Source organism: Pocillopora verrucosa, chromosome 5, assembly GCF_036669915.1.
Source record: "Pocillopora verrucosa isolate sample1 chromosome 5, ASM3666991v2, whole genome shotgun sequence".
NCBI lineage: Eukaryota > Metazoa > Cnidaria > Anthozoa > Scleractinia > Pocilloporidae > Pocillopora > Pocillopora verrucosa.
This window is the reverse complement of record NC_089316.1, coordinates 20,978,710-21,006,069: the sequence shown is the minus strand read 5'-3', so window position 1 is coordinate 21,006,069 and position 27,360 is coordinate 20,978,710. Positions and strand designations below refer to the sequence as shown.

At 37.1% G+C, this 27,360-nt stretch overlaps 2 protein-coding genes across 3 annotated transcripts; both read left to right on the top strand.

Moving 5' to 3' along the window:
- Window positions 1-151: 151 nt before the first annotated feature.
- On the top strand, window positions 152-7,645 carry LOC136280789 (macrophage mannose receptor 1-like). The gene is made up of 5 exons (XM_066166484.1): window positions 152-311; window positions 2,460-2,495; window positions 3,122-3,493; window positions 6,779-7,177; window positions 7,611-7,645. The coding sequence occupies exons 1-5, from the start codon at window positions 242-244 to the stop codon at window positions 7,643-7,645; spliced, it is 912 nt and encodes a 303-aa protein (XP_066022581.1). The 5' UTR covers window positions 152-241.
- A 1,904-nt stretch (window positions 7,646-9,549) lies between these two features.
- Window positions 9,550-15,447, top strand: LOC131783196 (adhesion G protein-coupled receptor L4-like). 2 transcript variants are annotated; one of them, XM_066166833.1, is made up of 15 exons: window positions 9,550-9,711; window positions 10,132-10,239; window positions 10,459-10,546; window positions 10,790-10,880; window positions 10,948-10,997; window positions 11,244-11,361; window positions 11,454-11,557; window positions 11,795-11,897; window positions 12,006-12,156; window positions 12,510-12,591; window positions 12,745-12,811; window positions 13,500-13,588; window positions 13,763-13,883; window positions 14,153-14,194; window positions 14,310-15,447. In XM_066166833.1, exons 1-15 carry the CDS (start codon window positions 9,675-9,677, stop codon window positions 14,472-14,474), a joined length of 1,416 nt encoding a protein of 471 aa, XP_066022930.1. In that variant the 5' UTR covers window positions 9,550-9,674; the 3' UTR covers window positions 14,475-15,447. The 2 variants fall into 2 exon arrangements, with proteins under 2 accessions (XP_066022930.1, XP_066022931.1); XM_066166834.1 differs by having other exon boundaries at window positions 9,580-9,711; window positions 10,132-10,246.
- Window positions 15,448-27,360: the final 11,913 nt, after the last annotated feature.

Below are 27,360 nucleotides of genomic sequence, written 5' to 3'. Positions count from 1 at the left end.
GAAACAATGCTCTACATCTGGTGGAAGCTGCTTTTTGCCCATTGGTCCGTCTATGACAGAAAGAACAAAAATGGAGGCAAACGCCATGACCATGTGATCAGAGATCATGATTTGCATTAAACGCTAAATCGTACGAAGGGGTTTTACGAGGATGCCTCAAATCCGCAACTCTAAAGCGAGGTGAATCAACTTTAAGCGTAACGATAACTCTCGACGGCAACCTTTGATTATCTTGGTTACGATGAAGTGGATTATAAATGGCAATGAATCCGTCAAAATTTCCAAAACCCTTTTAACATGCTTTATGCTGGGTAAGTACGACACTAGTTATTCCTGTTTTTTCTTAGGTAGCTATGACACCGTCAAAATTAACTTTCCATTTTTTAAATAGTTATTTCGATTTTTATTCCTACGGAGCTCTAATTACGACACAAACCGAACTCTACACATGTCTTTTCTAACCTATCGGTCCATCATTAAAGCAAAACTTGGGGATCTTTGTATCATCAACATTATCATTATTATAGGTTTTTCAATATTTTTCACTTTCCATACAATTCCAAATAATTTTTAAAAAAAATTAATAACCCGGAATGACACATTCGTATAAGTGCAAAGACAGCTATTGACAGCAACCTATATTAGCATCGTGCGCTTGATGGATTGCGAGATGAGTGCAACTGAGTTCAACAAAGTGTGCAGTTTTTTTTTTAAAGTTGTGCGCTATGTTAGAACTACCTCAGTAATATCTTGACTTTCCATTTGCGAAAAAATTATATCGATTTCGGGACGTCCTGTGAAAGTCAGCCAAACCAATCCGTGAAAAAAATTGTCAGGTCGTGGTTATTTGGCACTCTTAATTAAAACAAAACATACCAGACTCTAAAGATGTCCGCATTAAAATCTTAGTTTATAACTGAAGAAGGATCTCTTATAAATTGGATTCCTGAAGCAATTTATACAGAGCAAAGTAATCATAAAGCAAATAGCACAAGCGAGACATTCACGTGGTGGTCATATTTTTTGCGTCATGGTGGTCCAAAAAACAGCTTTAGCAGCCAAATTAAGGATGCAGGAACACAATAGCCTAATTGCTGTCGTCTTAGGTCACTATGACAAGATGTCAAAAGGGAAAGACGTCTCCTCTTTTTATGCTTCAGATGGTTGTTGTACATTCGACGTGCTTAGACAAACGATCGAACTTAATCAACAGGGTCCACTTGGAACTAGATTAGACTGATTTCAAGTTTGATATTCGACCGTGGGGTTGGAAAAAATGGTTGAATTGGTGTACTTTTTCCTTAATCATCGTACGTTAAAACACCATACCTCTTCTTGAATTTTGATAATTGATTTTCAGAATAAGCTGAGGGGTTAATATGAAGTGCACTCACAGAAACATAATTGAAATAACCCTTAAAAATATAATATTTTTTATGTATTAAAATTCAGCAATGAACTCCTTTTTTTTCTTTTTTGATTTATGCTCAAGTAAAAAAATTGGGCTTTTAATAAAGTCCTCTATCCAGTCGTGTTTAATGGATTACCCTGAAATTCTACGAGCATTACGGGCGATGATGTTACTTTATGCCTCGTGTTCCTCATTCCAGGGTCATGTGCAATAAATTCCAGCCTAAAGGTTCGCTGAGAGCCTTCGGATGAGGCGTTATTCATATATTGCGGAATTCAAACCGTTTAAGCTTTCAAATTATTTTTTAATTATTAACACTCAGGGTAAATGACTGCTAACTGTTCGCCAAATCGGACGTCATGGAAAATTTAAACATATTTCTCTTCTTTGTACCCGAGAGAAAACTTTATACTTATCTCATTGCTCTTCATATACAAAAAAAACCCAAAAAAAAAAAAAATATATATATATATATATGGGTTCCGGAGGTTCCACGGTCTGCTGATCCATAGTTTAGTAACACCCAAGAATATGGAAATTTCCTCACAAAATTTTGGAGACCAATCGCTCAAGATTCAAATTGTGCAGAACTGTTATTTGAGCGGTCAGATTTGAAACCCGATTCCTTCGCTTAAAGAAACAGCCGTCGTCCGTTTTGAATTGCTGCAAACTAAAACGAAACATCATTTTTATTCTGGATAGCGCATTTTACATCCTTTTCATTGTTTTATAATTTGGTTACACTTCGAATAACCCGTTTAAAGAATTTTCCGGAGTTCATTCGCGAAGGTCTACTGTATCCTTAAAAATATTTTCCGCATTTAACAAGTTTTGTTCAGCTGGTTGGTAAATTGCGAAGATGCGGCATTAATCAAAATTTCTCTGTCTGCTCCCTACTAAGGTAATAAATTCGTGGGTAGATATCAAAGGGCGTGTAGGAAATAAAATGCATTAGCACCATCTTACTCGAAATCTAATAAACTTTTTCATTGTTTCAAATGTTATTCTTGAGATAACAATCAATTTATTTGCTTATTTTCTTCCACAGTCATCCTTCATTTGTTGACGGATTTGCCAGGAACAGGTTAGGCAGTGTAATTTCAATTTTAATATTTATGCACCTTAACATGAACGGTAAAAAATAGATAATATCTGACTGATTATGCCAATAATGAGCCATAGACCTCCTGTTAGAATTACATCGGATTGTGATTTAAAACGTAAGTTGGAGAGCAAAACAAAAATTCAATGAATAACGGTGCTTTTACCCTGATCTCCCCAATTTCCACTTTAAAAACGTTACGTAGCCTAATTGTAATTTTTGCTTTAGTGAGGTAGAGGATTTTAATGCCCATCGTTTGCTATTAAAATTAATTGTATAAAAAACACTTTTTCGTGTCCATCATCAGCATTATTCCATACTGTAAATATATGAAAATCATATATGTTCACTGCGGTTGATGAACAGTTATGAACACTACTTAAGTAGTAGAGAAAATGTGGCCCGAAAAAAAAAATTCAGTTGCCAGTTGGCCTGTTAGCTCAGTTGGTAGAGCGCTACACCGGTATCGCAGAGGTCATGCATTCAATTCCCGTATATAACCGTTCATAGAGGATTGAGGATCGCTTCTATATTCGTATCAGCTTTATTGTTATCATCAGTATGCGTTTTTTTCGTTTATTTATTTATTCATTTGTTCTTTCTCATAGAGTGCCAAGCAGCCTGTTTCAAAAACTCCTCTTACTTTTTTTCGAAAAGCGGAAGAGATTGGGGTAACAACAATCGTGCTTGCTCCTACCAGAAAGGTTATTTAGTCTCCATAGAAACTGAGGAAGAATGGCAGTTTATCAATCGTGAGATTCAAAATCGTGGTACTTCGAATGCTAGTGCGTGGCACATTGGTTTAGAGAAGAAAGGCAGGGTTTGGACTTGGCTGAGTGGAGAAACACTGAATATTTCGAAATGGCGAGATTCTGAGCCAGGTGGTAACGACCAAAGGGCAGACATATCTAAGAATGGAGGCCTCTTTAATAGTATCTCTACACTTAATAGAAATGCCTATATTTGCGAGACGCCCGGAGGTAAGATCACATTCCAACCGTTAAGTTAAGAATTTGTTCATGCTTAGCGTGTGTATATTTAGTTATGGATGCACGCAGGAAATTTGGAGAGCACGAAAAATGCGTAAGAGTAGCTCGAGGCGCAGCCGAGAGCAACTCTAGTTTTTTGAGTGCTCTCCAAACTTCCCAAGTACATCCAAAATTCGATATACGCACACCTAAAAGCATGAGCAAATTCTTTTATAACAGAGCGACAAAGATCTGCGCGAAGAAGCCTTTTATTGTGATAGAGTGCAAGATTCTCACAACGCACAAAAAAGTAAACAAACGTCCCTATTGGCTGATCAAAAACACGACACATTTTATACTTTGTTTTGAGCGAGAACTTTTGATCCAGTTAACCGATAAGCGTGAATGAAATGCGCAAAGTTTACGGGGAAAATGGACAAAAACAAAGCCAAATGAACTCATGAATAAATTCCCAGTGGATCGGGACCTAAAAGGTTAATGCCGATTTAAAAATTGGGCAGTTCATCGCTGGTTTCTTCCGTATTTCTAAGGGAAGGAAACCGCACTGCAGCTTAACAGGACTGAAATTCTGAAGCCAGGAAAAATAAAAAAATAAAAAACTCACGTCATCTTATTTACGCACGCCCGTGCGTAAATAAAGATTTTGTTCATAGCGGCTCAATAGGACTTGTATAGGGGAAGCACGCGGGCTATGTTATGATGTATTCTGTGCTGAAAAATTAGAGTCTTGCAGTTGTGTCATGAAAATTGCTCTTGCTTCTCAAAAGTAAAAATATTGTTCACAAAATATGCTCAGCTCACCTAACTGGTACGTGTGAGTGGTGAATGAATTTTAAGGCGCGTATAAGTAGTTGAACATACTAATTTCCGGGACACATGTTTCAAAGGAAAAATTGAGTTACCCTAGTATTGTCCTTTTTTGCATCGACTACAGCTGGAAAACAGGGATCGAAATTGTACATTTTACAACTCTTGTCCAGCGCGCTGCGGTTAGGATAATCCAGCCAACGGAATTTTCCCTTGCCACAAGTTACAAGGCGTGTTCACTGAGATCAGTGAGTGTATGTATGTATGTTATTTGAACATAACGAATCGAAGTATTTTATTTTTCTGTGTGTGTGCGTGTGTGTGTTTCTTGTACTTAGTGATAAATGTTATTTACTGAATTGTGCCCGAAGATTGTGCCCGAAGTCTTGACCACCGGTACTTTAGGCAAAGTGCACAGTTTTTTCCCAATGTGGGCCGACCTTGGTTGGTGAATAAAAGTTTTTTCGTATACCTAACGAAATGTTTTCCAAAAGAGTCAGGGCTGTAATTACGGCAAGCTCCTCCATGAACTAAAAATTTTTTTAAACGAGTAAGTGGAACAGACTGAGATAATGCAAATTAAAGAATGGCTTCACCGAAATGTTCTTGTTTGTGTAATGAAAAAGGTGATTTAACAGACTTCCAAACAGAGTTTCGAACATTTTTTGTACAAATCTGTCACAATTTGACACCTGTCAATTAGAAAGCGCGCAAGAAAAAAACACATGCACGCTTTGAAAAAATTAACAACAACAACAGCAACAACAACCACAACGGTGCTGGTTTGGTAAACAAACTTAAGTGAAAAGTAATTGTAAGTAAATTCAAGTCTATGTTTTGAAGTCGTGGGATTTTGCTCGTTTGTTTGGTGCAATCACGTGTGTAACTCTTGTCTTTCATCGAGAGGAGGAGTTTTGATGCAGCTTTTTCTCGTTGAATTCCTTCGTTGTCTGTTGTGAAATTAACGTAGCAATGTCTAATTTGAACGGAACTGCAAAGACTCATCGAAAGCGTATTTGAAGTATAGAAGACTTCGCTCACTGGTTTTCAAGGGACAACTTTTTTGAGAATTCACATATAAAACGAACAAAATTTTCATCAATGAACTCAATTGTAAACAAATACCTCACAATTTAACTTTCTGAGTTACTTCTAATAAAGGTTTAGGTTAGGGCTTCAACCCATTTAATGACATATTTCCTACCAAAATTCATTTCAAAACCAATTTTTCTCTTGGCAACCAAAGTGATTTGAGAGAGAGAAAGAAAGGATTAATAAGTTATTAATCGGCTTGGTTTTCTTTAAAATGGTTATTTCGTTTTAACAACTAAGTTGAAATCGTAAATTGGCCACCGTAAAGAGTTTAAAGGCTTCAAACTCTTAAAGGTGACCAATTTGTGTTTTCATCCCAGTTGTTAACACTAAATTACCTGTTATATTCTCCCACCGACGCAGCACCACAGTCTTTTTAGAAACTTACCGCCTTTATCTCTTTGAAATGATTTTCTTAAAAATACTGCTTAGCCGGCAAAACGAAACATAGTTATGAAAAATGGCAACAAAGCTAGGGATGTAGCTTGCGACTCAATATAGATCAATAAGATTTCAGGATTCTTAACTGCGCCCTCTGAGAAAAACAAATAATAAATACAGTTCTTTCGAGAAAGGTTGTCGGAAAAAGCGTGTCGGAAGTGCAAGCGATAACCCCGAAAGGTATGGCGGGTAGCTTTTAGGTCATGGTTAGACTTGTCCTCAGAGTTCAGGGAAAGCTAAGAAAATGTCACTTTAGGAACGAGGCATCACAAGTTTGATGAACTTATTTTATTTACAAGACTGATTTTAAATTCTAAACTGCACGAAAAACGAAAATCAGATCGAGCTAGCCCTAAATAATTTATCCTTACTTTTTTATATACATATTAATAACCGTTTCCCACCTAACAATTTCCAGATTGCCGCGTGCAATTTAAATTCCTGCTCTTTTGCACCTTACCTGTAACAACTGTATACCGTATCTACTGCGTATCTCCCGTTCCACATTTATTATAACTTATATTGATATTTGATTTTACGTTTTTAAGTCTGTTCAGGTTGGAGGGGGGGGGGGGGGATTTGAGGCGTCAGCTCAACGAGGAACTAATTAATATTTAAAAACTCAACTACCAAAATTACATGAATTCATACATAATCTTAGCTAATATGAAGTTACCTAAGTCAGAAAAGCAGGTCAGAGATGGCGGACGCCGTAGTGAAGAAACATGTATTGTATCAATTGACACTGATCAGCCATCATATTAAAAAAATAGGAATCAAATAAAGAATAAGTTACGTTTCCGTCTCATTTATGTTTCTCTTTTATTGAGATTGTGATTATAATCATTTTATGTTATCATCATTACTATAATTATGACTTTATTTGTCATCATTATGATAATTAGTATTTTTGTTGTCATCTTTATCATTTTGTAGAATGCCCAAATATAACTTTTAATAACTCTTGGTACATAATTTCTGTGGATGGATGGTCCTGGCAGTGGAGCAGAGACAACTGCCAAAGGCAAGGAGGGGACCTAGTTTCCTTTGAAACCGAAGAGGAATGGAATTTCATTAATGACGAGATTCAAAGGCGAAATACTACGAACTATGAAAATAAATGGAGTATTGGTTTAGAAAAAAAGGCCGGAAAATGGACCTGGGTGAGTGAAAGACCACTGACTATTTGCAAATGGGGAAAAGGGGAGCCAGGAGGTGAACACCACGCGGCTTTCATGTATAAGTGGTCTAGTAATGACAAACGAGGCGTGTTCGGTAGTGTTCATGATAAATGGAAGGGAAACAAGTACGCTTATATTTGTGAGATTTCCAAGGGTGAGTTGATTTTTTTGTCGTTGTTGTTGTTTTAAATGTTATTTCAATTAACTTAAAAAGCGCCAGAAGCGCTTAAGCGTAATAAAAACATTCTTTGCTAAAGTTTGTGACGTACAAGACAGAATTTATATAAACCTTCTGACAATCAGGATCAAGTTTACACTTAAATTTACATAAATGAAAAGATGTTTGAAACAATCTCAGAGAAAGTTTTCATCAAATACATGTCTAACGTTTAACCATGTGAGTAGAGGGAAGTTACATATGGTTCTGTTACTATCACTATTACGAGTAAAAACAGTTGTGACATGCCAATTATCTGGTTATAAAATGAATGGAAAAGACTTGTAGATGTTCTTCGCATTGGGGAATCAATTTTATGGTTATTGTATTCTATTTTAATACCCGATCGTTTTGAACTGTAAATTTGTAGGGGCTGATTTCGATGCAACGCAAAATGTGCAGTGAACGTAATAAACTGACCATTCTGCATCTAATCGAAATATATCGGACATTTCGGTCGAATTAGCAACGAGCACTCTTTAGCGAGGGTTACCTCAGTTTTCATACGTCACCAGAAGGTGTAGATACTTTTTCTTGAGTTGGAATTTAATTGATGTAATTGTAGGTCATGATCAGGATTGGGTATGCTTGAGCGTTATCTTCATAATATGACAGAAGTAAGTTATTTAGCGTATGCGTTGTGAGAGAAGGAGCAGATAAAACGCCTTTGAACTTAAAAGTGAAACAAAAAGTTAAATGCAAACCTTTCACATCCCGATATAGAAATCTTGACCTTAATCGATGAGACTCTTGCAAAGCCCAAAAACCGTTGCACTTATTAAATGAGTCCAATATTTCTGGGTAATGTCATTCTTTGTGCACGGCCTCCTGATTCCATAAAATCATGTACGAGAAAAGAATCCCCAAACGCTGTGATTGGTGCAAGATATCAAAATTCTACGATGTAATTGGTGTCAGATACATACCCTAACGCGGCAATCTGGCTGGTGTGAGATACATACCAAAAGAGCGACAATCCAATTGCTGCAAAGTACACAAAGTGCGTTTCTTTTTGCTTGAGAGAAAACATGAAACCGGCTTTTGTAAAACTAAAAACTGGAAATTTTAATTCACGCGAAGACATTTTTACTGGATATTACATCAGGAGATCAGATAGATGCAAGCTTTCAAGTGGATGTCTCGGAAAACACACATTTCAAGGCCTGGATTAGGAACCCCCCAATCATTTTCTCTCGCAATGCCTTAATTAACAAATTCGTCAAATTATTCAAATAAAAGCGCTGAATTAAACCTTAAAACCTTACCAGCATGAGGTTAAGGTTAAACCAAAAATCCCAAAAAGATCCGTAAATTCATCGGAAACAGCTCAAGATAAAATAAGAAATGAAAACGTCATACTCAGTGGTTTAACAATAAATACGCGCGAATATTTTGTTATTTGCGTGGCATTTTTCAAGCCCCGTGGGGGCAGGTTGAAATGCCAAAAACTGGGCAAAATAAGTACCCCTATTGTTTGTTAAACCAGTAATGCAGGGATGTTTTATTGAACTATTATTTCATTTACTAGTATTTTCGAAAAGGATCCTACAGCCCTATCTGATCATCGATCATACAAGACGTGTGCGACAGATGAAAATAATGCATAGGAAACAATAAGAGTGTTCTGCATAAGCAATAAAAAGCTTGAGTGCATTTAAGAGTTTTGATCGTTCATGGCGGCCATTTTGTTACGCCGCTTTCCGTCCGCACTTTTGCCCTTACAGTGTAATACTATGGCAATTGTTTTGTATGATGTGGTCTGGATTAACATTTTTCTTTAAAGATTCATCATTTGCAACCTCGCCATCGCCATCACCATCGCTAGCTCAGCAGCTGGTATGTTTTCTAAATAGTATTTTACCGTTTTTATGCATGTCGCTTTCCAGGATCTTCTCCGTTTACAAATGTGACAGACATTAATTTTTATTCCAGGCAAATGAGTATGTTTCAAGATTTTGCGGAATAAATATTACCGAAACGACTTCCATACAAGTATGTAATTTTCATAACTTAAAGGCGTTTTAACCTTGATATATGTTTTTAAACGATAAAAAGTAAATATCTGACCTTTAAGTAGAAACCACCATTAAGCCATATGAGAGAAAATGATGAGGCTTAAAATATAATCCAGGCTCCTAAAAGAGTTCTTTAGCCAATTAATACCCTGGACACCATTTGGGGCCTCCTGCTAGACTTTTTTCGCGTTCTTAATATTTATTGTACATTTGAGACTGGCTGGTTAATGACCTGGAAATATTTTATGTAATTGTAGGAGGCTGTAACTGTGTTTGAAGATTTCACCTTCGAAATCGAGAACGTCACAAAAAACAAGGCCGATATAGAAGAGGTTAAAACTCTGAAAAAATCCATCTTTACGGTGGCAGAGGCCGTCGAGAAATTTGCTCTTAGTTATAGCAAACGACACCTGAGTGGAATGAGACATTCAAAAAGGATCGTTTCCTCAAAAATGGGTGAGCTTGCGACCTTGAATCCTGTTTATTTTCAAAGTCTATTCCTCTGTTACTTACTGATTTGCTGACTGACCGACTGAGTTGTCTAATTTCCTAGATATTGTAAGAACTCAGGTAAAACCCAACTATTTAGAAACGTTATTGTTGATGTCATCGCTTCATCTGTTATTTTAATTTGTTTGATACTTTGATTTTCCGCGATGGAGAAGGTAATAAAAGTAGAGAAAAAAAGAATCCTTCAAAAACGTAAAATGTTTGAAATCGTCGAGTAGTCGTTGAAGGCAAATAAGATACAAACAATACACGTCCATCCAATAAGATTATGAAATATTTGTGTACAGCACAAAACGCATGTTTGTGTAGATGTGCTATTGTGAATTTCACCGTAGGTGCTTTTATTTGTTAATTTTTTTTCAACAGTTTTGGCCATTCAAAAAGCCTACCGCCAGAATGCAGGTGGCGTTTACTTTGAGGAACAACAATGGCGAGCGAGAATCGATATCGCTTCTTCAAATTTTGAGGAAAATGGTTTGTGGTAACTTTACAACTTTTAGCATTACTTTGGTTTTTCTCCAATCGAAATTTCTGAATTGAAATAAAGCCTCAGGTAAATGGGCTTCCTTAGTTTACATAGTCTATCTTTTTAATCATTCACACACCTCAGAGCCTGTAAAAATTTCAACTTTGTGGTTTTTTGCAAATGTTGTTGTTTGATAACTTTTTTTGTTGATTCTTGGGGGTTTTAAGGAACATTGCTAGTTGTGTTTGTGTACAAGGATCTGCATGACCTACTTCTGACAGATCAAGCCATCAGGAGTGAAACAGACAACCAAAGGTGACGTTATTTTCTTATTACTCCATGTAGTTTACCCCCAAAGACACATAACACGGAAACACATAAGATCTATGTTCAGCTAAACTGAATTTAGAAACTTTCTAAACACCCTAACTGAGGTTGGAAGACTCCCTACTTGTCTCTGGCCGTTCCACCTTCATGAAAAATTGGCTTGAATCTACCAAAAGTATGTAATTTTTCTTCCTTGTTTCTGATCCATATCCGAATACAATTTCTTCATAGGTATGTCAACTCCAGGATAATAGCCGTAACTATGGACCCCAAGCCAGAGACATTGCGAGAAAATGTCGTCCTAAAGTTCAAAAACCTAAAGGTAACATGAACATTCGTTGCTATGCATTTTTTTAAATTTGTTCTGACAAGATAAAATCCATTTTCAGGTCTTGACAGCGGAGAAGCGCTGTATGTTTTGGAGTGGCCTCAGCAAAAGGTAAAAAGACTTAAATATATTAATGTTTAGTATTCATTCCTTTACATTTATTGTTTTATAGTATTCATAGCGAAGATTAACACTTTTCCTGTAAGACAGCATGTTGGGGTTTTTATAGAGGGGAAATCTGATTGAAATGTTCTCGCAACTAAGATTCTAATGGAAGAAAAACTTAGCGGAAAATTGTCAAACATCACCTCTTCCCCAAACTCTTTGTTAACTTTACTTTTTTTTCATGTCTAACAGCTTTGCAGAAAAAGGATGCCATATAGTTGCATCAAAAAGCAACTCAGAAGAAACAGTTTGCAGCTGCAATCATTTGACGCATTTTGCCGTCTTAATGGACTACGGCGGCAGCACAAAGGTAATAAAGTTATTTTTGCCTTACTTAGTAATTTTTATGGGCTCAGTTAACTAACTCGATGTTGTTGTTTAATTTTTCTTTTTTGGACACAGCTCACCGAGGAGGACAACACAATTCTGAAAATTATCACCTACGTGGGACTGAGCCTTTCCATCGTCGGGATACTTTTAACATTAATACTTTATTCTTGCCTCACGTAAGTGATGTACTTGAATAATAATGAGGTAGATTCTTAACTCTCCTCAACAAGGCTGGTAAGAAAAGAGATTTCAATGCCAATCTCCATGCAAACAAGAACAGTCATGTCGGATAATTCACAAACTCAAGCTACATGCCCCCACGTTTGACAAACTCATGTCTTCAATGTGTTGATGTTGTTGTCGTTGTTGCTTTTGTATAATTCATTGGTTTTTTTTTACGATTATTTCATCAGAGATGTTTGTCAACCTCTCTCTCAAATTCGACTGAGTGTTTCTGTGTCCCTTGGAGCTGGACAGATCATCTTCCTCGCCGGAATAAACGCCACAGAAAACAAAGTCAGTGGCCTATCCTTCTATCTATAGAATGATTTTACTCTTTGCACCGTAAATGTCTTGTCGAAAAGAGCACGTTAAGAAGTATACGAAAACTTTTTCTTTTCACAGGCTGCCTGTGTTACAGTAGCAGCTCTGATGCAGTATTTCATGATGGCCGCTTTCTGTTGGATGCTGATTGAGGGAATTTATCTCTACTTCTTCGTTGTGAAAGTTTACAACATTAACACCAAGATGTACATGTATCATGTCATCTCATGGGGTGAGTTTTGTATTTTAAAACATGCACTGGTAACTGTAACCATACTTTCGGATCGCCAAATCTGGTGTTGTCATCACAGGACGAAATTGCAAGAATTCGTGAACGGAAACGTGGCAGAAACATGTTAAACCGTTCCGGAAACACGACGGATAACCTGTGTTTCCGTTACCGGTTTCGTGACGTTTTCTCGCGTTTCCGTCGCTGCGTATACAACGGAACCGGACCACTTTTACGTAAACATAACGGAAAAATGGAGTTGCATGTTTCCGCCACGTTTCAGAAATACGGAAACATGTGATTTCGCTCTGCGCATGCAGTAAAGTGTTCGATTTCCTTCCTTTCTTTATGGGTAGGTCTTCCAGTGATCATGGTGGCCATTTCACTTGGCATCGCTGCTGGAAAAGAAGGGTTACAAAGCTATACGAGTGATGAATAGTAAGAAACAAATCGACGGTTTGTTCTTGCTCTTCTCCTTTAATTCGTGGCAATTAATTCTTTGTTTTGTTTTTGCATATAGTTTGAAATCGGTATCATTTCATTTGCTGATGATATGTGTGTCTTTCTTGTGTCTCATTTCTTCGAGTTTAGTTGCTGGCTTTCCTCGACTAACAACCTGATCTGGATATTCGTCGCCTTCGTGGCTTTCATTGAAGTTGTGAGTTTATGATTTGTGTTGGTGATTGTGATTGGTATACCTGGACTACTTGCTGCTAGGCATTTTTTTCTCTGCTCTTTAAAAAACGAATTAAATACTTATGACATCACCCCACACAATATTTACCATTTTCCTTTTCCTATTTACTCATAACAAACTTTGGACATAGGTGCTGTCAACGAGGATGCTGGTCAATTTTAACCTAGTGATGGCCTTCAATAGCGAGAAAAACCAGTTGAGACAAGCAAAAGATAGCTTCATAAACTCTCCAACTTTTACTACATAGTATGAGAAAAAAGATCCTTGCCCTTCCTTGTTGATGTTTTCTCACTGTTTCGCATTGATATACCAAGATATGTTTTCGAGAAAAAATAACTCTTAAAAAACATTGATCGAGATGAAAGAAGCAGGAAGAGTAGGAGATATCAAATTTATGTAATTTAACATAAGGATTCACTTTGCATATTTCACTCAGTTCAGACACTTTAGTTCGCGATTTCTTTAGCTCATTGTCAGAGAATCGAAGCTGATAATCTAGGTCCCTCGGATGGAAGTTCTATTCCCTGTAAATGACTCTTCATCTCACGCTTATTACCAAACTAGTAACGTCTTTGCAAGGATCCTCTCCTACTTTAGCTATGCGATAACCATATCAAAATAATCGATTTATTTCTATTGTATTCTTCAGCTCAACATCATGATACTCGCACGAGTCATAAAGGAGATGACCAATTTGTTGCAGCCAATAGGGGAAGACGACCATTCTCAGCAAATACGGTAACATTCACAACATAAAACTAAAACAATATAGTGGAAGAGGTTGCCTTGTCCTCCCGTGAGGCTCTATTTGCCTAACCTCCTCATTGTTTAATCAGTAAGGCCTTACGATATCTAAAAATGGAAATTCATCGTCAAAGGAAAATAAAGGAATGTTTTCTTTTTAACTCTTAGAATTGGCATCAAAGCATGCGTGGTGATGATTCCCCTGCTGGGTATCACGTGGCTATTCGGTCTCCTCTCGCCTGTACATAAAGCTTTCGTTTACATCTTCACCATACTTAACTCTGCTCAGGTCAGTGTTCGATGGTAATTGTCAAAAATCATTCAATATCTATCCTTATTTTACTTTACAACCAAGTGAGACACCCTTACAATGGTCACATCATATTTATTGGAATTTTGAAACCAAAAATGCCGCTAACTATGCAAGAGAAGACAGACTTCTTTTTTAATTATAAGATATGCAATTTTCTCTCGTTCTTGGAAATCTTAATAGATATTTGACTAATTTGTTTCTATACTGTAAAGATTAATGATCTTGAAATCATTTTTATGCTGAAGGGTTTCCTGATTTTCGCTCTTCACTGCATACGAGACACCCAGGTAAGATAAAACATCAAACTGATTATTAACTGCATATCATCAAGTTTTAGTGTTTCGATGGATATCCGAGTACTTGTGCTAAGAACCGTATTTCGTGTTGTTCGTCTATCTGCAGATCAGAGAGCGTCTCAAAAGAAAGAAGAATATCGTTTTTCCATCTTCTATAAAGAAAAACTCCACAAGGAAGAGCTCACAGGTCAACCCAAGTGAGGTTGGGGATGTATGGGCAGTTGAACTGCAATCCTGTGCAGAGTTTCAATCGAATTCGCATTTAACTTAAATAACTAGATCCAGCCAACAGGGAATGACGGTCAATTAGTTAATATAGTGAACAGCAGTAAGTCGGTTACGATCGATCTGACTTTCGATCAGCAGGCAAGAAGAGGTCTCTCTTCTCATTATTGTTTAAGCATTCAACTAGCTGTAATTGTAACCTATCTTCTTTATGATTATAAGTTTATTTTCTAGAAGATCGTATAGTTGTAGGCAAGATTCATCGAAATAAACCAATCTATAAATCTAAATTTCTAATGGTTCAGCATGTTGATGATTGCCCTGCGAATAAGACCACAGTCTGCTACAGACGAGGCGGGAATTTATACCAGGAAATCACGACTCTTCTCTCTTTAAAAAGCACTCTAGTACGCAACTTTAACTTAATGTATTCAACTTTTGATTCTTGCGTGCTAACTTTCTGCGCTTACTGCATGATTGTTTCATAGTGTACGTTTCACTTACTGAGTTTACAAACCTCTCTTCAAACACTGTCGTTACTTAACAATTAGCTTTGGATAATAACTGAAACTATAAGTTCCTAAAAATTCTAGAATGCCTTGTCACGCTGATGTTCATACCAAGGAACTTACTGGAGCATTTTACTAGGTTACGTAGTTATGATGTAACACTACCATTATAGTTGTGTTGTAAGCTTTCGGGATTTTCTGGAATACTTTGTACATAAGGACACAGTCATGCAGCAGCAGTACTTGTTGTTGTCGGGAGTGATTGACTTTTCGGAAAGCTATACCGAAAGAGAGCTACTACGGAAGATTGTTAATTTGGAGGAACATTGGAGACAACTGTGAGATTGTGTCAGTGGTGACATAAGACATAGTTTTTAGTGGGCTTTAATAAGTTTATTAAGAACAAATATACTTCCTTTTGGAACCGCTCCTCATTAAGAATATCACAAGTTGCTTAATAAAGTAGTTGGGTTTGCTTGAAAATAGTGTTCTTTCTGTCAGTAAAATTATACCGAAACAAATAATTCTAATAGTAGTAGCAGCTCGCGCTGACATTAAAAGTTGTTGCTTAATTAATAATTAGCTAGGTGAATAAGGAAATGTTGGAATAAATAAACCAATAACTTAAAAGAACAGAAAAAACCCCTTATGACTGGATCAGCTACATTTACCCATTTTTTCCCACATTATAAGGAGTATCGTTTTGAATCGAAAAAACATCGATTGATTTGGAATTAAATTGGGGCAATATTAGGCGGAAATGGCATAAACCAAGAGATTATAAACTATACGGCATACATCATTAAACAACGATTAAAGAACTCTTATACAGAGCATACAATTTCAAGGAAAAAGCTTAGCGATAGAAATTCGGAATATTTACATGGGCCTGGTTTTCAAATATCAATACAACGGAGATGCTGGCATTGAAGAGGAATTTCAGCCAGTGAAAGGAGTCAATTATGTAGATGGATGTCGAAGCGTACGTTTTAGGTGAGAGAAGGCACAAAAAGGAGCTCTCTGGAATGCACAAGTACATTTCTCCCTAAACCGCTCAAATGCAATAGGTCAAAACGCTTCAAGCTTCGATTGACTTAATATATCGCAGCTATAAGACGAGCGAATATTCCAGAATAAATAATCAATTATTCCATGAGCGGGGAGAAATACAAGGAAAATAGAATATCTCACCCACAGAGCACATCATAATGACCCAGGAACGTCTCGCATTCAGACCTTTTCAACCCATCGCTCCTTCTTAAATGTTGGAATTCAAACATTTGGTCACAAAAGAGATGGTCTGTAGGACGCTTGTGTATGGGAGAGTTGCTTTGTAGGCTGAACATTAAACTATGGCTGTGAGCCTCCGTTGGTTTTATAATCAATCAACGATCAACTTTATTCAAATTCACATCGAACTCGTGATCTAAGAAAACCGAGCAGAAATCCTTTGACTCGGAGTTTGCCGTGCTATGAAAATAATAATACATGTTGATTAACACATGAAAGAGTTAGTCCATCAAAGAAGAAGACATATGAAGTAATTAGACCCACCAACTGAAACGCGCAGCAAGTCATCGGCGAGATGAAGAAATAATAATCATTTCCACTTATGCATACGAACCGAAGGCATACTAGCTTTAGCTGCCAGTTCATAAAACAGAAGTTTGTCTAAGACGAAGTTCATTTAGCAGAGCTCATAAAAAATTACCATTCCTAATATCAATTATTTCTGAGCTGCTTCTTCACAAACTTGAACTGCAAAAAGAATTTTAATTTTCGATTGTATTAGAAAAACAATGCTCCACAGCTGGTGGAAGTCGCTTTTTGTCCATTGGTCTGTCTATTACAGAAAAAAAAAATGAAGACTAACGCCATGAATCATCATTTGCATGATGAAATGGATGATTAATGAAACTCAATCCGACAAAATGTTCAAAATCCCGGTAATATGTTGTGTGTTGGGTAAGTACAACTCCAGTTATTCCTGTTTGTAGCTGTAGCTGTGACACCGTCCAAATTGACTTTCCTTTTGTGAAATATTTATCTAGGTTTTTTTAACATACGGAACTCTAATAACGAAACATACCAAACTCTACACATGTCATTTCTAAACTATTTGTTAATCATTAAAGCAAAACTTGGGGATCTTTGTATTATCATCATTATTATTAGTTTCTCGATATTTTTTTATTTTCTACACAATGCCAAATAATTGGAAAATAATCAGCCAGAATAACACATTCGTATACGTGTAAAGACAGCTATCAATAACAATAACCTATAATATTATCATGTGCTTGATGAATTGCGTGATGAGTACAACTGAATCCGAAAAAGTGTGCAAAACTTTTTTTAAAAAGTTGTGCGCTGGGTTAGTACCACCTTAATTGTATTTTGATTTTCCTTTTGGGAAACATTTACATCGATTTTGTTACATCCTTTGAAATTCGGCCAAACCAAACCGAGAAAAATGTAAGGTGCTGGTTATTTAGCACTCTTAATCAAAACAAACCAGACTCTAAAGATGTTCGCATGAAACTCTTAGTTTACATTTATTTAACTGTATAAATTGGATTCCTGACGCCTTTTAGATTCCATACAGTGCCAAGTAATCAGAATGCAAGTAGCACAGGCGAGACATTCATGCGGTGGTCATGTTGTTTGCGTTATGGTTGTCTGCACAACAGCTTTGGCAGCCATAATTAGGATAACAGGAACACAACAGCTTAGCTGCTATCATTTTACGCCACTATGACAAGATGTCAAAAGCAAAACACGTCTCCTCTTTCTATGCTTCAGATGGCTGCTGAACGTTCGACGAGCTTAGATAGGCGATCCAACTTACGACGCAGTCTCTCTATAGAAGGTCTGATACGTTTCGGGTCGAAGAATCTATTTCTTTCAAACATTGCAATGTAATCGAAACCACCATGTTTTTTTTCAAATATAGCAAATATTTTTTTTTTCTGAGCCAAAATCGCTTAATCGCTCAAACGCCGGTTTTTAACAACACCGATTATCAAAAATGGCACAAATTGCTGAGCTCGTCTTTCCTCAATATTTTAGTTCAAGGGTTTTGTTTCTAAATAAGCGACATGAAATTTTCTGAATAAACCTGAATCTTGCCATAGCTATCCTGGCCTCTTAAGTTTTTCCCCTTTCTCATTAATTGAGTGCTAAACAAAACAATAGGTCGCCTAGACCTATGAGTCAACTTTCGGCGGCTGTATTTTTCTCGATGAAGATGAAGATTTAAAATGACGTGCACTTACAGAAACATTATTGAAACAACTCTTAAGAATTACAAAAACTTTTATTTATTAAAATTCAGCAATGGAACTCATTAAAACCACATGGAGATTCTTTTTCGATCTATGCTTAAATAAAAGATTCTGAGATTGAGCTTTTAACAAAGTCCTCTATCCAGTCATGTTTAATGGATTACCTTAGAAATTCTACGAGCATCACGGGCGATGATGTTACTTTACGCCTCGTGTTCCCCATTTCAGGGTCATGTACAATGAATTCCAGCCTAAAGGTTTACTGAGAGCCATGGCATGAGGCGTCTTTTTAAATATCGCGGAACTCAAACCATTAGAGGTTTAAAATTATTGTTCGATTATTAAGACTCAGGGTAGGTGACTGCCCACTGCTCGTCAAGTTGGACGTCATGGACAATTAAAATATATTTCTCTTTTCAATTATTCTTCTTTGTACCCGAAAGCAAACTTTATACTTATCTCATTGCTCTTCTTGTACAAAAAAATATATGGGTTCCGGAGGTTCCGCGGTCCGCAGATCCATAGCTTAGTAACGCCCGAGAATATGGAAAAATCCTCACTCCATTTTGGAGACCAACCCCTCAAGATTCAAATTGTACAGGAGTTTTAATTGAGCGGTCAGATTTGATACCCGATTAATTCGCTTAAAGGAACGTCGTCCGCTTTAAATTGAGCAAAAAAAATTTTTTTCCCTCCGGATAGCACATTTTACAAACTTTTCATTGGTTTATAGTTTCGTTGCACTCCGAATGGCCCGTTTAAAAATTTAAAGGAAATTCGCGAAGGTGTACCGTATTCTTAAAAATGTTTTCCACATGCAACAGGTTTTGTTCAGCTGGTTGGTAAATTGCAGGGATGCTGCATTTTTTTTATAATTTCTCCGTCAGCTCTCTAGGGAAGGTAATAAAAGTCATGGGTTGATGTTATAGGGCATGTAGCAAATAAAATGCATTAGCACTCTCTAACTCCAAATCTAATAAACTTTTTCATTTGTTTCAAATGTTTTTCTTGAGATAATACTCAATTAATTTGCTCATTTTCTTTTCTACAATCATCCTTCATTTGTTGATGAAATTTCCAAAAACAGGTGAGGCAGTAAAGTTACGTAAATGTTAAATAGACTTACATTTACGTAACTGAACTCTAACCTTTGCTTCAGTGATGTAGAGTGCTTTGATACCCATCGTTTCTTACTTTAAATTAGAAATATAAAAACCATTTTCTCGTCTCCATCATTATTGTTATCACTATTGTTATCATCAATATACGTTTTTTCGTTCCTTTATGTATTTGTTTATTTTTTTCTCATAGAGTGCCAACCAACCTGTTTCAAAAACTCCTCTTACACATTTTCGAAAAGCGGAAGAAATTGGTTTTTCAACAGCGTTGTCTGCTCCACCCTGGGAGGTTACTTAGTTTCCATCGAGACTGAAGAAGAATGGAATTTTATCAATTATTATGAGATTCAAAAGCGTCGTACTTGGAATACTAATGCGTGGCACATTGGTTTAGAGAATAAAGACGGGGTTTGGGTCTGGAAGACTGGAGAACAAATGAATATTTCGAAATGGCGAGATTCTGAGCCAGATGGTAACGACACATGGGCGGAAATATCCAAGAATGGAGGCCTCTTTAATGGTATCTCTCGAGGTGATGAAAAAAATGCCTACATTTGCGAGATGCCCGGAGGTAAGATCACATTCCAACCATAAAGTACATTATGTGCTGAAACATTACAGTCTTGCACTTGTGTCATGAAAATTGCTCTTGCGTTCTAAAAGTTAAAATATTGTGCTAGTAGTTGAAGACAATTCCCATGAAAATTTCCGGAACACATGTTTCAAAAAAAAGTTATCACTTTAGAATTTTTCTCTTTTACATCGCCTGCAGCTGGAAAACCGCGATCGAAATTGTACTTTTCACCACTTTTGTCGAGCGAGCTGCGATTGGGATAATCTAGCCAAAGGAATTTCTCTTCACCACAAGTTACAAGGCGTGTTCACAAGGGTCAGAGAATGTATTATATTGTTTGGAACATAACGCACTGAACTATTTTTGTTTTGTGCGGCGTGCGCGAGTGTGTGTTTGTGTGTCTCTTTTACAAGTCAGTGATAAATATGTTATTCATTGGGTAAGACTGTGCTAAAGGTCTTGCGCACCAGTACTTAAGACGGAGTGCACAGTTTTTCCCAAAACAGACCGACCCTAGGCTGGTGAATAACAGCTTTATTTTTTCTTAAACTTAACGAAATGTTTTCTAGAGAACCCAAATGAGTTAGGGCTGTTATTAAAGCAAGATCCTTCATGAACTGAACAGTTTTTTTTAATGGTTTTTGTAAATGGTAGTTGAAACAGATTGAGTTGATGCAAATTAAAGGGAGGCTTCGCTGCAATATTTTTATTTGTGTAACGAAAAAGGTGATTTAAAAGGTTTCCAAACAAACTTCGAAAAATTATTTTTTACGAGCATCTGTCACAATCTGACACCTGTCAATGGAGGGTGCTTTAGAAAAAAGCACATGCACGCTTCAAAAAAAAACCTGTGTATCTCCAGTTGTACATATACGAGAACTTGTATTTACATTTAATATAGTTTTTTGAGTCTGTTCGAATGGGGGAAGAAGAATAGGGGGAGGGGTGGGGAAGGTGTCAGCATAACTAGGAACTGATTAATATTTAAAAACTCAACTACCAAAATTACATGAACTCAGAAAATGATCCTAGCTGATGCGAAGTTAACTAATTTTGAAAAGCAGGTCAGAGATGGCGGACGCCTTAGTGAAGAAAGATATATTGTATCAATCGACACTGATCAAACATAAACTGCAGATGTTACAAAAATGGGAATTTTATAGAGAATAAGTCACGTTTTCCATTTCATTTATTTTTCTTGTGTATTGAGATTGTGATTATAATCTTTGTATGCTGCCATAAATAATCATAATTATGTTTATAATTATCACTTTGGTTATCATCATTATTATAATTAGTCTTTTACTTTTCCTCTTTATCATTTTGTAGAATGCCCAAATATAACTTTTAAAAACTCTTGGTACATATTTTCGGTAAAAGGATTATCCTGGCTCTGGAACAGAGAAACTTGCCGAAGCCAAGGAAAGGACCTAGTTTCCATTGAAACCGAAGAGGAATGGACTTTCATCAATGACGAGATTCAAAGGCGAAAAGCTACATGCAGTAGCTCTATACATATGTGGAGTATTGGTTTAACAAAAAACGCCGGAAATTGGACCTGGGTGAGTGGAAGATCGCTGACTATTTGTAAATGGGGAAAAGGGGAGCCAAGTGGTGAAAATGATGCAGCTTTCATATACAAGCGGTCCAGTCATGGCGAACAGGGCGTTTTTGGCAGTGGTGGTAGAATTTGGGGACAAACTTATATTTGTGAGATTTCCACGGGTAAGTTGTTTTTTTTGTCTTTTTGGTTGTTTTGTTTTTTTGTTTTTCTGTGTTATAACATTATTTTGAGTAAACTAAAAGACACCAGAAGCGCTTAGACGTAATAAAAACGTTCTTTGCTATCCTTTGTGATACTCACGAAAGGATTTATATAAACCCTCTGATAGTCAGGATCAAGTGAATAATTGCATTTGCATGAATGAAAATATGTTTTAAAACAATCTCAATGAACGTTTACACGATATACATGTTTAACTTTTAACGGCTTAGCTAGTAAGCAGAGGAAAGTTATACAGGTGGTTCTATTACTATCACTCTTGCGAGTAACAACAGTCATGAAACTTTCAGTTATCGGTTATTTTCATGTAGTTAGTTTATCCTTTCGATTGAAAAAAATGACGGTGAATACCAATTACAAAGAATCATCAGTCCCATTGTTTTGTTAGATAACAGTGCATGATGATGTGAGGTGCGTTATCTTTTGTGAAGAGCTAAGGACTCATGTCGGTTAAGATACATGCCGATTATCACTTTATAAAACTAATTAAAAAGACATGCAGACTTAATTGTTCTTCGCATAGGGGAATCACTTTTATGTTAATTGTATTCTATTTTAATATCCGATCGTTTGGAAAGCTGTAGGGGCTAATTTCAATGCGATGCAATTTGTGCAGTGAACATAATAAACTGACCATCCTGCATCTAATTCGAATATGGCAGACATCTCGATTGACTTAGCAACCATTATGCTATAGCGAGGTTAGTAAGGGTTATCTCTGTTCTCATTGGTCACCAGAGGGCGTGATACATTTTCTTATTTAACAAATAGTCAATACTGAAGGTGCATATCACTGCGAAGATCACTTTCATTCAAGTCAATACTGAGTTGGAATTTAATTGATGTTCTGCTTACCAAAAAGATAAACATAGGCATGCGTGGCATGCAAGAGTTAATTATTTTGGTTAGGAGGGTTGAGATGGGACACTTTGTGTACCTAACGCTTTCAGTTTTTTTTTTTACAAAAAAAGAGCATAACTTTTAAAAAAAAACTATATCGCATTACTTCACCTTAAGAGAAACAATCTAAATCGTCTGTATTGTCTAAAAACCTCAGACAGACTTGCTGGTGCTCTACTACTCTGCTGTCGAGTTACACTTTGGCCTCCTCTATTTTTTTCTGTCTTACTCAAAATGACTGTTGTTGTACCTTTATCTGTTTTTTTGAGGTTTAAAGCAGCATTTGTTTTTCAACTCTTTCAGAGCCGTGACCTTATTGCGTGACAAATTATATTTTGGCTTAGTTACAGTAACCTCTTCAAGTGGCGCTTTTGACACCTTCCAAGTAGCTCTCATAGGCAATACAAGTTTGAACCGATGGCGAGAGTTGTTGCCTAATTTTACATTCGTTTGTTACGGATGTTGGGATGAGTTTGAGACACTTTGATAGCACGCTGACTTGACTCTCAGAAAGTTGATAGTTTGAGAATTTTTTTTTAGGAATTTTTTATTTATCTCCCTATCTTTGGCTAAAAGCCAACATTTTAAAGTGTGTCTACGCTCTATGCGTCTTATGCTTTACTTTTGTTACTTCCACTGTTGTAAAAGCTAGCTTTTGAAGAGTCAGAGAACACACTGTATTCCATCTCTTTCATTTACAAGTGTATAAATAGGCTCTCTAAGGTCAGAAATCGCATTCCTTCATTGGGCTATTTTATCACTGTTTTTTACAATGTTCGTCGAGTGCTTTCCTTTGAGCGGTTGCCCATATACCTGTTTGTTCTTACGAGCTGAGAGTTCGTAGTTAGCCCTCTTTCTTTGGCTCTCAGCCTTCTTTTGTGAAAGTTAGTCAAGGAATTAACTAAGCCTTGTTGACCTTGTTGTTTTATTTCTTTTACTTCGAACAATATGTGCGCCATCCCTTAACAATACTAATTAGTCGTTATTAACCTTCATTTTAATTGCCTCAAATTAATATAAAAAACCTGTATGGTATTGTCTTCAAAGAAGAGAGGAGGCTTTTCAAACTAATTAGATAAATGTTACTATTTCTTTTTGTTCTTTTCATCCTTTCGTCATCAGAAGAATCATTAACAATATCATCACCAACATGGACAGCATTACCAACCTACACAGCATCACCAACATGGACAGCATCACCGACATGGACAGCATCACCAACATACACAAGATCATCAACATGGACAGTATCGACAACAATGACAGTTTTACTAACACCGACTTCATTATCGTCATCAACAACTGAAGGTTGCTTATTTTCCAAAAGTTAGGCTTTTTCCAATTTCACATGGCATCTTTTCAGCTTTTTTGGAGTGTTAAGCACTATGATACATTTTGAGCACACCTGAAAATAAACTTTTCGTCGTTCTTCTTTTCTTACAGCGCCTTTTTCATGCCACCCTTTTCTGGAGCGAGGGTTTTGTCTTAAAAGTGTGGGAAGGACAGTATCCAATATTTTAATTCGTGTTTTTGACAAACGCTATTGTAGCTGTTTCATAAAGGAACATAAACGGGTATACAAGAGAAACTCTTTAGTATTTTGAGTAGGGGGTATTTCTTGAGGTAATATTACAATGGTTCCATGTTAGAAACTTAACCCGAAAAGCAATCTGAAAATGTCTTTTACTGGCTACTACAGCTTTGCCAAAGCAAACTGATGACAAAGCAGAACCATTCTGATTAACAGTAAGCTAAGTTTAGAAAGTGACAAACTTTTGTTTTTGTTGCAACGGCTTTTAGGTAAGACTCAGGACCTTGTTGCAGCCATTTCCGGCGGCGCTGAGGTGATTCGAGGACTCCAAGAAAACATCACGTTGGATGGCTCACCCTCATATGACCCTGAAGCTGCACATGATGACCAATCGGGAATGAACTTTACTTGGCATTATGGTAAGATCACAGGGAATTACTCCTTTGTGCTGGAAACAAAGAGAGATTTCTTTACAGAGGTAAACGAGTCAGCTTTGCAACATAATGGAAGAGCATCTGGCGTGCAAATTTCCTTGGATACAGGGGCTATGTCTCTTGGTGATATCTGCATAGTTAGACTGGTTGTGACCAAAGACTATCGCAATGCTAGCGTTTATCAAGTCATCCACTAGTCGAAAGGAGATCCCCCTAAAATCGATCAAAGGTAAGAAATTTAGCGTGTTGTTGATGCTATTGCTGCTGTTGTTTGTTATTTTCCTTGCGACTGAAATCCCGATTTATTTTCCTATTTTCTTATTGTCGTTACTGCTTCAGTTGTTGTTGTTGTTCCTGTTGCTTTTGCCATAGCTGTTGTTTCTCTTGTTATTTGTTTCGGACGACCTTTCATAAAGGCCTCGTGTCGCTGTGTTTTGCGTTTGTTTCTGTTGCGGTTACTATGACCACCATTGTTCTCAACACGCAAGACCCTTCTTACGCCGCATTGATCTACAATCTCATTATGTAATCACCATTCTTTCCTTCATTCTAGATGTTTCATTGATTGTCTGCCTAAAATCAGCCCCTCAGTACGTCTTAGCGTCAGTTCAGAATGTCAGGGATTACAGTGCTTCCAAATTTCTTCAAATGAGTGGATACTCTACCAGCGATATGAGGGAAACGCGTCCACTGCTTGGCAAAGAAAATATGATTTAGAACTCATTACAAGTACACCACTAAATGCAAGCAACATTGTTGTAAATGGAGGTTCCCTTGCTGCTGGAAATAAGTACCGCTTAGCATTATTTATCACAACTACCGACGGTTTACGGGCGATGTCAGCTTATGACATTTCCACTGCGTTACCGCCCACAAGGGGGACATGCTCGATCACTCTGTCAAGCGGCATCTCCTTGGAATCATACTTTACTCTGAGTTGTGTCAACTGGACAAGTGACAGCACCCCTCTGTCCTACCGTTTTCAATATAGACTAAAGAACGGTATGTACACTGTGTTATATCATGGCGTCAACAACTCCATAGTTACTCTTGGGATACCGCCTAGGAACAATGCAAAAAAACTATAACATAAGACTCAACGTTGTTGTGACTGATAACTTCGGAATTTCTGCCTCTATCTAACAGCACAGGTAAGTTTGGTCGGTAGGTACTCTAATATCGATGTAGGTGGGAAATTTTTTTGACATAATTTTGTCTTTTTTTTGACAGCTGCCCATCGGAGGTTAAAGGGCAAATTTTTCTAAATATGCAACTTGATAAATAGTGACTGATGCTCTTTCCATAGGTTAGACCTTCCCAGAGTCTAAGACCAGATAAAATCAAAAGCTTTCTGATGCCAAATGATAGTTTGTTCCAGGAAGTCATCTGAAAACGAGACTTGGGAAAAGCGGCACAATTAGCAAACTCTGTTCTTGTTACACTAGAAACCAGGATGAATTTTGAGGAGAAAATCAAGGTAAATGCATTTACAAATGCTTTCATACTTCTTGGACGCGCTATTCGCGTAGTTGCATCATGATATCTCTGCGTATCCAGAATCTGGAAATATCACAGTTATTTTGGCGGTGGCGTTGGTTTTCCTAAGTTACGTGATTGTGCTTGTTATCGTCAGGAAGACAGACATAGAAGACTCTAAAAATGTAAGTTCTGAATATAATTTGTATTATGTAGAACTTAATATGCTTTGAAAACTTGCAGAATTCATATTTTTCTAAGTATCCTCAAAAAAAGTGATCAGCAAACTTGGAAGAAATCACAGAGATCATTTAAGGTTTCCAAGTTTTTTAATATCTATATATATATATATATTTTTTTCTTTAAGTAAGGGAAAAAGTAAATAAATGTAAATCACCGATTCATTAATGGTATTATCATTTTTCTTAAGAACGTTTTAGCAGTCCATTTGCCATCCTCTCCAGAGAGTGCATATGAATACGAGATAGTAATAACTACAGGAGTCTGGATATACTCAGGCACAACAGCTCAAGTTGCTATGGAGATTTACGGTTCTGACGGAAGGAGTGGCATTCTTCAGCTCAGCCAAGAAGAGACTGGTTCAATTGGCGTGTTCTTCTCTCGAGGTAACTCGGCCATGTTTGTACTGTGTGTTAACAAATCTCTTGGTATGGTTCGAGAAGTGAAGATTGGTCATAACAACTTTGGTGACAGTCCTTCGTGGTTTTTAGAGGAAATTTTCATTCGGGACGTACAATCCAATCAGTCTTGGAAATTTATGGTCAGTCAGTGGTTTGCTCTTGAGCGCGGAGACGGGCGTATCGAGCGAATGTTTCAAGCAACGGTATCTCAAATGGACTTTGCCAGTGAGGTTGCAAGACGCTGGCGGAGAGGGCTTACGGAGCTACATATCTGGGTGTCAGTTCCTGCCAAACCAAAGAGAAGTCACTTTTCAAGAGTACAGCGGGTTTCTTGCCGCCTTTCAGTGCTTTTGACATCCATGTTTGAAAACGCAATGTTTTATGAGCTCCAAGGAAAATATGAACAACCTATTCAAGTTGGACCGCTGAAATTCTCGTGGAGACAAGTAGTTACTGGTATTGAAAGTGCGCTCATTGTGGCACCAATAAACATACTAATAGTGCTTTTATTTAAAAAAGCATCCAAAAAGTCCTCGAGTAACAACAGTCCTTGTTATAAAGCTAATTTAATCAAAGGTATCGCCTGGTTCTTGTTTTTCGGTTCTTGTGCTATTTCTGCTACGTTTACAATCTTCTATAGCCTGATTTGGGAAAAGTGTGTCAGTGAGCAGTGGCTGTCCTC

Bases quoted from the DNA above. Each gene is read 5' to 3' on its own strand.
- LOC136280789 (XM_066166484.1), top strand. From the start codon at position 242: ATGAAGTGGATTATAAATGGCAATGAATCCGTCAAAATTTCCAAAACC. The intron at 2,496-3,121 runs GTTAGGCAGTGT...TCTTTCTCATAG, and splicing joins GACGGATTTGCCAGGAACAG to AGTGCCAAGCAGCCTGTTTC. The intron at 3,494-6,778 runs GTAAGATCACAT...ATCATTTTGTAG, and splicing joins TATTTGCGAGACGCCCGGAG to AATGCCCAAATATAACTTTT.
- LOC131783196 (XM_066166833.1), top strand. From the start codon at position 9,675: ATGAGACATTCAAAAAGGATCGTTTCCTCAAAAATGG. The intron at 10,998-11,243 runs GTAAAAAGACTT...CATGTCTAACAG, and splicing joins TGGAGTGGCCTCAGCAAAAG to CTTTGCAGAAAAAGGATGCC. The intron at 12,812-13,499 runs GTGAGTTTATGA...TGTATTCTTCAG, and splicing joins TCGTGGCTTTCATTGAAGTT to CTCAACATCATGATACTCGC.